Source organism: Actinia tenebrosa, unplaced genomic scaffold (genome assembly GCF_029948245.1).
Source record: "Actinia tenebrosa isolate PJP-AT-01 unplaced genomic scaffold, QUT_ActTen_1.0 PGA_scaffold4__44_contigs__length_22323623, whole genome shotgun sequence".
NCBI lineage: Eukaryota > Metazoa > Cnidaria > Anthozoa > Actiniaria > Actiniidae > Actinia > Actinia tenebrosa.
In genome coordinates, this window is record NW_028292581.1 from 4,758,846 (window position 1) to 4,770,436 (window position 11,591).

The window sequence follows — 11,591 nt, forward strand, 5'->3', positions numbered from 1 at the left end:
GCAATACGCTGTGACAAGGTTCATTTTTCCGCATCCTTCAATAAGCCGCTCTGTACATAGTAGCTAGACGTCCCCTTTAACACGATAAAGGACACAAAGGGAATTCATTTATTGAGGAATTATAATGGAGATGTAATTATCAGCATTATAAATCGGCTTTATAGACTCAGTTAAACCTCAGTACTCAATATCGTTGTTACAGTTATTTATCGTTATGAAAGCATAATGAACGTCTCTTCTCTGAAACGCCTCTTATTCTTTGTGTCGCTGTGGATTTCCCAATAAATTTTTTCAAAAATTACACAGGATTCCTGCTCCGAATTTCAAACTCTTGACTGCAAGGCTATCTGTATTGACTATGACTTGATTGTCTTCAGTTAATTCAATACTGATAGCTTTGCAATCAATCGTTTGAAATTTGGAGTCGGAATTCTTAAAGGCCGGTTTAGACGGTACGATTTTCGCCTACAACTATCGTATACAACACGCTCGCGTCATCCTACAACTCGAGTCGTAGCGTGTAAATCAAGCCTACAACTCGCCTACGACAGACGCGAGCGTGTTGTATACGATAGTTGTAGGCGAAAATCGTACCGTCTAAACCGGCCTTTAGACATTTTAAAGAAAATTCTTGATTGACGACCACCAAAACTCAATTTTTCGTTTGCAATTTGGGTCTCAATTGGTCATGTTATGTTACAAAGATAACATACACTTAGATCCTTTCTTTCAAAAACTTAATTGTGAACAATGTGCATTATTGTGAATTAAATTAAATAGCAATTTTATAACTTTTACAATAAATAATTAATTACAAATATTACTTATTCTTTTGAATGTACCTTTACATAATTTTAGATTCACTATTTATCAACTCTTTGCCTATTTTGCTATTATTTTTCCTTCTCATTCTAATATTCCGTTTACTCTACTTCCCAGAAGTGAAAACTTCTGGGAAGTAATTTGATAGTACATGAAAGTATCCCTTCCTTTTCGAAGTATGGATGAAGGCTGGTCAAGATCTAGTGGTGCATAGGAATTTGGCCTTGATTTTTGGAAAGATATGGGAACATCTCAGTTGATATGATATATCCGTACTTTTCAAAGCCGGCAGTTTTCGCTATTAGTAGGATACAACTTATAGCCTAGTAGTAGCTCATCCAATCAGAACGCAGCATTGATGATAGGCCACTAGTTTTGACTAAAATACCGACAATAGCTTTGATGATATCAAGAAGATCCCCCACCTCATACCCCACGCAGTCCACGACCCTATCACCACCATTCTCGTACCCAGTCCCCTCTCAGCTTTCTCACGGAAAGCGTAATCGAATAGAAGGGTCTGGGTACGAGAATGTATCATCACAAGGTATGTCAATCTTCCTTCAAATTAAACTTAGTGAAATTAAATTTTGAAACATTTAGTCATAACCACTGACAGGTCATTATCTTCATCGTCATAAATATGGATTCGAACCTAACAGATTATCTCAACAGAAATGATAGAAATAGGGCAGGTCGTAGAAAAAGTGCTCTTTAGTCACGTGCTCGATGAGGCGTCCTTGAAGCAAGCTGTTCCCATAATTCGTAGCGGCTACTCGATCTTCTGCCAAACCCAAGTCTACAAGCCAACTGACAAGCTGATCACCACAGAATACGTTGTGATATGTACGGAAGTGATACCTAGGTCAGGATAAGATATAAGCAATTAACTTATTGAAAGATGGAAAGAAGGAAGAAAGGGAGTGACGAAGGGAGAAGAAAAGAAAGAAAGAGAGGAATGGATGAAAGGAGTGACCGGGAAGACAGGGAGTGAAGAAGATAGGAAGGAAGGAACGAGAAAAGGAAGGAACTGGTAGCCAGGGAGGGAAGGAATGCACGAAAGAAGGAAGGGAGAAAGGAAGGGAGAAAGGAAGGGAAAGAAGTAAAGGAGTGACCGGGCCGAAGGGAATCAAGAAGGTAGAAAACAAAGATCGTGATGGAAGGAACTGGTAAAGAAAGGGAGAAAGAAAGGGAGGAGTGAACAAGGGAGGGAAGAAGAGTAGTAATCCGACTCACGTTTTGTTTTCGACTAGAGCTCTTTTGCACTTCTGTCTATGATGTTTCGAGAATTGTTCACACAAGTGCACGACCTCTGGACTCAATTCATCAGGAGGCGTTAGCGTCACGGCTTCGGCGCCATAAAACAGTTTGCGGAATCTAACAAACACAATCAATATCGATGTCAGAAAATTTGGGATCAGTGGTGAGAATCCTTAAACAAGAATAGAAAATTTCATCATCATCATCATCATCTAATCATCATCATCATGACTTATCGCGCCAGGAAGCGCATAAGGCCTTTACACTATTCGTCCAACCTGCTCTGCTCTGCGCCACCAGAACGACACCTGGTCCTCCAGGTTTGGCCTTGGTCGCAGGGTTAACGACCATACCTCGTAAAAAAATGCTGTGTTACAGAAACCGTCATCGAAATGTATTAAAGTATGGACTTTACCGTTTGACGAATGGTACGATGATAAGCTGTTTGTCCATCCCAAAGCAGGCAAATGTAATAAAACCCTGAGAAACAAAAAAACTGATAAGACAACAGCCATGAAGTTCATGCAAGTCAAAAATAATTGAGATAAATCAATCAAAATTCAAAACAGAAATTTAAAAAAAGTTCTTTTCGTAGTGAAGCTGCTCATTTTTGCCATCAATTCAGTCTTTTATTTCAGAGAAAGAACTGAAAAGTACTGAAAAGTGGATGTAATACAAAATGAAGGTTTCTAATAAATATTCATTCGTACCTGGCCAAACAATAAAATCATATCCAGTACTCTCATAGCGATGAATAAACCACTCTTCCGAGATTCGTTTGTCAGGTACCAAACACACATGAACAATCCCTAAAAATTGATCAACATAAAAATGAAATGACTTGGTGTGATTCATACATCTCCATTTCTGTATGTATTTATACAATCAAAGGAGCTTCTCTGAGCAATGAATAGACCCCTTATCGAGTTCCAAATTACCGCTGTGTTTCTTGATTACAGACTCATTTACTCAGGCTTAGCCTTGAGTCAGTGTCTAATTACTCGCAAATACCAACGGTAAAGTAAAGAATGCACAAGTTCAACAATACGAACACTTTGAAACTTGACAGACCTCGACTGGAAAACGTGAATGTTCTTCACAAAATCGAGGCTAAGCCTGAGTAAATGAGTCTGTAATCAAGAAACACAGCGGTAATTTGGAACTTGAAAAGGGTCTATTCCAGAATGCTTTATATGGTTAGACACTAAGCTAGGGGTTCCTCCGATATTAGTTAGTGATGATGAAGTGGAGAGACTATATTCTAAAGAACAAGGCCTGATTCACACTGACAATGAAAATGCGCACGCAAGCGACGTAAGATTGGCCACTTTGCATACATCGGTTTACTAGCCAAACACAAAGCATTCAGTCGAGGGTACGAGGGTCAAATTTGAATAATCCTTTGAAAGTACCTTGTAGTCTCGATTACATGTTTTGTGTTTAGTGTGAGCCAGTTTATGTCAAATGCGAGCACAAGGTATAAAAAATATTAGGTTTTATTTTCAATGTTCTAGCTTTTGCATTTTAATTCCTAACGCACGTGAGCTGAGGGTGCGCAAATGCAAACACAGGAAAGAAAAATTGTTCGGGTTTTTGTTCTTGCTTTTGCGTCTTCCACTGATGTAAAGAGAGGGCAGCACAAATGCAAATGCAATCATAAAAGAAATTACGTGTGTCCTACAGTTAATGCAACTATGCAAATGCAAAGGCAAGAAATGGCATTTTTTCTTCTTTTCATTTTCTTGCTATTGCATACAGATGTATTAGTGTTTGCTTTCGGTTCTGATACACTGATAAACTTAAACTTACCACACAGAACGAGAAGGCCAAAATGAGAATAAGAATCACATGTTGAACAAGCTGGTGCTTGTCTCCATCCTCGTAATACTCCTGCAAGCTCAAGGCTGTTTCCAGTTCATTTAGCTCACTTGGCACTGAGTCGCTGTCCACATATCTAGTATTACGTTTTCCACTGGATAAAAGACACGTGCTCTCATCCAGGCTCTCGATGTCCAAAACAGTGTTTGATGTCTTTACGTTTGTACAGCAGTTGTCGTTAGAGGAACCACAGTCGTTCTGGGTTATTTCTTTTTCTATCTCTTGGCAGCGATTACACCTAACAAAACGAGTACGAACAGCCTTATTAGAGTTCTTTTCTTTTTTTTCTTCTTCTTTCTTTCTTTCTCTCTTCTTTCTCTCTTTCTTTCTTTCTTACTTTCGTTCTTCCTTTCTTTCTTTCTTTCTTTCTTCCTTTCTTTCTTTCTTTCCCTCTTTCTTTCTTTCGTTCTTTCTTTCTTTCTTTCTTTCTTTCCACCAATCCATCCGTCCGTCCGTCCATTCTAGCATTCCATATTTATTTCATTTTTCTTAAGTTTTACCATAGCGCATTGAAATAATATAATGCGCTATATACGCACTATATATTATTATAACTATGGCACGGCACGGCACGGTATATAACCGGAATTTTAAAAGGCTCAAAAGGGTTTTTCTTGAACGTGCGTGCTATTGGGAAAATGAAGTAGAAATTATCATTTGAAATTTGCAACTTTGAAATTTTTGGAGCAAAAGTTATCAAATTCAAAATAAACTCAAAAACTTTGCAATGCTTGTCCAATGAAGAAGCTCATACAAGACACCGTCACAATCACTACTGCACCGTTAGTTTTTCCCAGTTATACAACAGTTCCACATTTAGATACCAACTTTTACAACTGAGTCCTGTAAGATCTAATTTAACTTCCTGTTGTAACACATACCTGGCTTTGCATTCTTCGTCTGTGTTACTTAGTCCTGTTAAATGTGGTGAAGATAGTCTTCGTACACTTTTAGGACACTTGCAAAATTTGTCACAGCGCTGAAGTCGAATGAGGGACCAAATGATGATGATAATGCACAGAGCCAGAGCTATGACTTCAAGTACAAGAACTGCCCTCTAAAAAAGTGAAAGGCAGTCATTAAGATGAAATAATGAGCACAAGCTTATGCATAATTGTCCTTGTTTTTATGACGGTAGCACTTATTAGCCAGTGGCTAACAAACCTGTGGCCCTCTTGCATGTGCAGGCACTGGGCACTCATAGACAATATATGACCCAGCCTAAGTTGTGCATTGCTCATTCTCATTAAAGACGAGCTGCACCGAGTCTGTGTACATGTTGCTAGCTTATACTCATGTTGCAGGCTCAATTGTGCATTGATGATGCTTATACTTATATCGTAGACTCAGTTGTGCATTGCTCATTAACAGCAGTTGTCCTCACGCCTGAGCTGCCCTGAGTCTGTGTGGGTGCTTATGTCTGTATGAGCTGTTAGGCCCAAGAAAAACAACATCCAGACATCAACACACTAAGGATAAGATTGGCTGTATAGACCTTAGATGTTGTGGTGCAGTGTTTTCTTAATTCAGACCATGTCATTACCTAGAGAATGAGATTCTTTGTTTGAGTTGAATCTATATTCATGTGTCTTCTCATGTGCAACCTCTACACAAATAAATGATACTCTGGGAATGACAAGTGATGTGTAATGGGAAACACTGCACTATGAATAAGGTCTACCAGTATATTCAATGGTGTCTGATGATTCTAAGTACTGTACCTGGTTTTGAACATAAGCCAAGTATGGCTGAGTGTCATGAGCAGGCTGTTTTAACACCACAAAGCACAGTTTCATGCCAGTGAAGACAACTGGCAGCCTGAAAACAGAACATAGCTCTTTAGTAATAGAACAGTTTTTGCATGACTTTGAAAAACTCAATGCTGTATCCATTCCTTGCCATGACTGCGATGTTTTCTAGAATTGCCTGATTTGTATCTCACAAAATAATGTTGGTCTGGCAGTGCTGTGACCTTGGTATGGCCCTGTCCGGCCGTGTTCATGACATGTTTTGGATATCTGGATTTAGTGCAATGTGATTGGTCTGAGCTGGTGTATGCTGGTGTATGCTGGTGTATGCTGGTGTATGCTGGTGTATGCTGGTGTATGCTGGTGTATGCTGGTGTATGCTGGTGTATACATGTCAAGGAGGCGTTCATGCCACAAGCTTTTTTTTCACAGTCATATGAAAACTACTCTAATAAGATTTTTAGCAATATTTTCAATAATACACACTAACTTACCCAAAAGAAAAGAAGTAGATCCATGGTTGCCAAGTCTTGATAGATCCCCCTTTACACCTGACAAGACACAAACTAAATGCAAGCATTGCAGTCCAACATCTGCATAGAAGACCAGTGACACTTATTGATGCAAATAATACCAAATGCCAGTACTTGAAGGTGCAGTCAATGTCAGTAAGGAGAGTTAAAGATGAAAAAATGACCTAGTATAAAAGAAATCGGGTATTGACCTGTCAGTATTAGCTAGAAATAAACTTATATTTTACAACCATCACTACCTGTAAGGGGTCCAAATACCCTAGTATTATATAAATTCACTATACAAATACAACATTATTAAATGTTGATTTTTCAAAAGAGAGGGAAACCAGAGAACCCAGAGAAAACTTTCATACCTGTGACTCTACATACCAGGCCACCCGTACAACAACAGTACAAAATGACTCTCCATCATTTGCCATGCAAGAGAACTGCAGCAGTGTTCCTGTCCCACAACATGGCGGCTCACAGATACAACAACAGTGCAATATTATAATTCTCCATCATTTGCCATGCAAGAGCATTGTGGCATTTTTCCTGTCTAACAACATGGTGGCCCACAGATACAACAACTTACAGTACAAATACAACTCTTTATCATTTGTCATGCAAGAGCACTGCAGCAGTGTTCCTGTCCCACAACATGGCAGCCCACAGATACAACAACAGTACAAATACAACTCACCATCATTTGTCATGCAAGAGCACTGCAGCAGTGTTCCTGTCCCACGACATGGCTGCCTTGCAACCCCTATAATTATAGCATCTTACCTGGGATACTACAAGGTGTAGTGTATACTTTTGTGGAAGAAGTCTCCACCGCCTTCCCAGTAGAAGCATTGCTATCACCCACAACTATAAAATGAGAGAAATTAAACAGGAGCTGAAAGGGTTAATTTTATTATATCAATAAGGGTTTCTAAACAATAATTGGGGAGGGGAGCTGGGACTACAGTATATAAATAGCACCCCTCCCCCAACCCCCTCCCAAGAGCTCAATAACCTCTTCCCCTTAGAACACTTTAGTGACAGTGTCAAAACAATAGTCCTTGTTAGTGACCTATTTTGTTGGTTTGCACTTGGTAAGAGAGATACTCTCCCACTCATAATTTGAGTAACTTGATATTTGATAGATGAGGGGGTAAGCCATGTGGGATGGGTTTGGAAATCCTATAATAACATGCTTACATGTAGTAGGTAAATTACGAGCCTTGTATGAAACGACTGAAGAAGAGGGCCCATGGGGCTTTCACAACTTCAAGTTGCCTAAACTATGAGCCAGCTCGACTAGAAACTGTGGATACTCGATATTTGGCTTTGATAGTGACCATTCACCCATCCTGTCTAAAGTACGTAGGTCTCATTATTACACAACAATTGCTTTAACCTCATCTTTTATTTGGTGTATAATTTAAATTGTAGATACCATTTAAAAATTAAAGCTCAAAACATATATGGCTGAATAACTTACCCCAAAAGGAATACTAACTCCACAGGCATCATATATAGTTTTTCCTATGATGCTGTGGTAATGTAACCGAAGCGCTGGAGTGTATTTTATTGCAATCATTCTGGCCGATGTATACAAGACTGGAGCTGATAGAAATGTTCCTAGTACTACACCAGTTGCAATCTGAAAATATGAAGAAAAAATACACGTATAGGTTAATACTTTTAAACCGGCTGATGCTTCTGATTGCACAGAACCAATTAATAGCAGCTACAAATTGTCCATTTTGAGAAACAGAGAAAACAAAAAATAAGCAAATGAGAGTTGGTGTGCTGATGATTATTTTGAGCAGATTTATGGTGGGTGAATAAGTATAAGTGGGTGGTTGTCTTGGTAAGGTGTGTGTGGGTACAGTAGGTGAGTATCTTAATTAGTATCTTACTGTATCTTACCAAATCTTCTGCTACACCAAACCTGGAAGCAAATATGATCACTGTTGGAGCTGTTGGAATAGTCCCATACAGAAAACCAAACATACTCCATTCATTGGTGAGAGTATTATTAGATCCACCAACATCAAGGATCTGGATGAATTCTCTTGCTAGTAGTGGGACAAACAGTCTACGAAAGAAAGTTGATGGAATAGGAATGCATATTCAAAAAGGGAGATTTAGTGGTACTGTTTTCGTCAAGTAATATCAGGATATGTGTAGCCTAAGTGGCAGGTGTTCCTGGCTGGGGGCCAAGAGGAAATGGGGAGAGAGAGAGAGGGGGGAGAAGGGAACTCCCCATTTCCTCTTGGCCTCCATCCAGGATATATGCTATTTTATACTAATTTTATCCAATAATATCGGGATACATGTATTTGGTACCATTTTCATCCTAGAGTAATATTGGGGTATTGAGTAGAAATTAATATTAGTAAGTTTCGTTCAAGAAGGTGGCATCATATGACCTCTCAGTGTGAATTATAGCATGATGAATCAGTCAATCCTTTCCCTATTTAAATTTTTTTATCCACATTTTTCTGTAAACATACAACTAGAAGAATATTTCATCTATGAAATATAGCACTTACATTTTGGTGAAAATGAGAAGCAAAGGAACAATCAATCCATATCCCATCTTCTTTTTCATATTTCCAACCATTTTTAAACCAAGAAAGAAGAGTGCACTTGCAAAAAATGAAGAACTCAGGACATCAAGAAACCCATTGATAATTACTGGAACCTTTTGTCGTAGAATAAAGTTTGCAATGATGCCAATGAACGTCATGAATACAATAGGGTTTAGTATAACTCCTTTGATAGTTGCTATGGCAACATGACCCTTTTTAAGGTTAAGGTGGTCACTATGCTTGTTAAACTCCAAGAAGATAAAGCCTATAGGATTTAGCAGTACTACCGATATTGGAGCAAGAAGATAGATGTAGCTGAGAAAATCTGGCATTGAGTCACGGTAAAGTGCCTTCACTGTACAAAAAGAAAGAAAAAATGTCAGTTTAAATAAAAGACAAGAATTAAAAGAGTTATCAGTATAAAATATAGATAATCCTGTAACAGTGGCTCTCATAAGAGGTCAATGAGCTTGATATCTGGCCCCAATCATACAAAGGGTGAATAGCACTATCCAACAGATAAAACCTTATCCAGTGGATAAGTCGATGCTGTTACCAAACAAATTTATCCACTGGATAAGATTTATCTGTGGGATAGCACTATTCACCTTTCATACAATCGGGCGCTGATGACATGTTGATTAGGCCAAACAAAAAAATAAGTGTGTTTCCTGTTGCATGAGAAAAATAATTGGGTTCGTGTTCAGTAAGTCAGATTTTATTTTTTATTTTTACTGATACAAGATTGGAAATGAGCTTACTGGGAACCCTGTGGTGCATTTTGGAATGAAAAAATTCTAGGGTCGGCAAAAATCGCAAGGAAATCAGGGTCGTGTGGTCGCACACAAGGAAACACACTCATTTTTTTGTTTGCCCTTAGTATTATGTGCCATTGCCTGCACTAATTTTCAATGAAGGGGTACTTTGGAATAGCCTCCCAAATGAATTAATAATAATAATAATAATAATGGTTTAATCAATAAAATCCAGGTGGTGGCTCTTCACCTATTGATAAACTATTATGGCAAGCACAAACCCTTCGTAGTTTTTGTGCTGGCTGTAAACAATTTTTTAAGTAGCACATTAAAGCTCGATAAATGACACTCTTGAAATTAGCAGGCTCTTTTGTTTATTTTTTCGTTTTTAGTATTATCTTTTATGTATTTAATTAGATAGATAGTATTGTAGAGTGCAAATAAAATACCCATGAAATAGTTAGGATGAAATAGGAGATAGTTAGTGCTTAATAATTAGACAAAACATAGGAATTCAGTGAGGCATGACAAGGGCACGGGCGTTCATAAGAGTGACAACTCAATACGCAAATGAATAGATACGAAAATGCGAACATGTCAAATTAAACGAAGGAAAAGCATGTACATTGAATAAAAAATTGTTTCAGTTTTTGTAAGTGTGTTTGAAAATATTTTAAAATGTGCGCCCTTGAGTAGCACACGTGCACTAGTTTACCCGTCACGGCTCGCCTATTTCATTAACTAATTAGACTTAGTTAACCAATGGCACAAAGTTAGTAATTAGTTAGCTAGCTGTCTATTTCCAGGGGAAATATTATTTGCACTCTATCATTGTATATAGATATTGGAATTTCTATTATATTCATTGTAAAAAAAGGGTTAGAGGATTTAGGGGGGATTACATGACAACTAGAGGCGAATCAGCTATATGTTGACAAGTATCAAAGGGGAATACACTGAGAGAGTGGCAGCCACTATTGAGGGGAGGTCATAAAATCCTTATGATGTATGTAGCAACAAAAAAAATTTCGGCCCTCCCCCAGTCAAAAATAATGCCTTGTACCTGAAGATGTTCCACATGAATGTGAATATTCCCAAAAAGAAGGACACATGGTCTAAAAAGGGTAAAGGTTATGCCCAAGCTAAAGAGGTCTACTCTTTCCATCAACTTGACAAAAATAAATTTACTAATAAAATTTAAAAAAAGTGACCACTATGTTAAATACAGATTCTATTCAAATTTAGGAGGGAAATATTGAAAGAGAAATCTGAATTGTAGAATTTACTCAAGTACATTTCGTAAAAAATTCAAATCCATCGAAAATTAGATAATTCAAGGGGAGGGAACAACCCCGGGGGGTACAACGACGCCTGGCATGTTATATAATCAATCAAAACATCACCTTACACCAAAAGTTATGGCGCATGACTTGATCCCGTTACGTAATGTTCGCTTTTCCTAAGCTAACAATTGGATTTGCAAAGTAAATTTGCCATATGTACTTACATAGAGGAAAACCCAAGGCAAAGTCATTGGACTGTGTACAGAAGATAGCAAATATTCCAGCTCTTCCATATTTCTGCGGCTTTCCAAGAATCAAAGTTAACACCACTACAATAATAAACACTATTCCCTTAGCTATCAAAATAGCAGCAAGAAATTTCCAGTTGACTTTTAAGAAATCAAGTTCAACCATAGACTTGAAGAGAAGTGCTGGTAGAGCAAAATGAGAGACGAAATTCCCTATTCCTTTTCCTTGAGCAGTCGATATGAATCCAAACCGTCCACTTACATAACCCAAGAGAATTATTGCAAAACACTCGACCAAGGCTGGAAAAAGATTGTTGATGTCGGTCGGGCCACCAGACGTGGTACTGTTGCCTTCCATAGCAATTTCAATACCAACTAGGCCTCCTTTCTGTATTCTAGCATTCCTAAATTATTAGTACCATGCTTGACTACACGACAATATAACTTTTTCATTCAACAGCCTTCAGCACCCTTCTCACATGCACACTTGTCTGTCC

At 38.2% G+C, this 11,591-nt stretch overlaps 1 protein-coding gene across 1 annotated transcript; it reads right to left on the bottom strand.

The window, feature by feature from the left end:
- Positions 1-190: 190 nt before the first annotated feature.
- LOC116298353 (lysosomal cholesterol signaling protein) lies at positions 191-11,578 on the bottom strand. The gene is made up of 13 exons (XM_031706771.2): positions 11,071-11,578; positions 8,770-9,163; positions 8,144-8,312; positions 7,713-7,874; positions 7,013-7,096; positions 6,203-6,405; positions 5,682-5,778; positions 4,842-5,017; positions 3,892-4,198; positions 2,793-2,891; positions 2,498-2,562; positions 2,059-2,199; positions 191-1,683 (listed from the first exon to the last, which is right to left on the bottom strand). The coding sequence occupies exons 1-13, from the start codon at positions 11,450-11,452 to the stop codon at positions 1,491-1,493; spliced, it is 2,472 nt and encodes an 823-aa protein (XP_031562631.1). The 5' UTR covers positions 11,453-11,578; the 3' UTR covers positions 191-1,490.
- Between the last annotated feature and the right edge of the window lie 13 nt (positions 11,579-11,591).

Bases quoted from the DNA above. Each gene is read 5' to 3' on its own strand.
- LOC116298353 (XM_031706771.2), bottom strand. From the start codon at position 11,452: ATGGAAGGCAACAGTACCACGTCTGGTGGCCCGACCGACATCAACAAT. The intron at 5,779-6,202 runs GTAAGTTAGTGT...TTCTGTTTTCAG, and splicing joins ATCTACTTCTTTTCTTTTGG to GCTGCCAGTTGTCTTCACTG. The intron at 2,563-2,792 runs GTACGAATGAAT...TTTGTTTCTCAG, and splicing joins TGATTTTATTGTTTGGCCAG to GGTTTTATTACATTTGCCTG.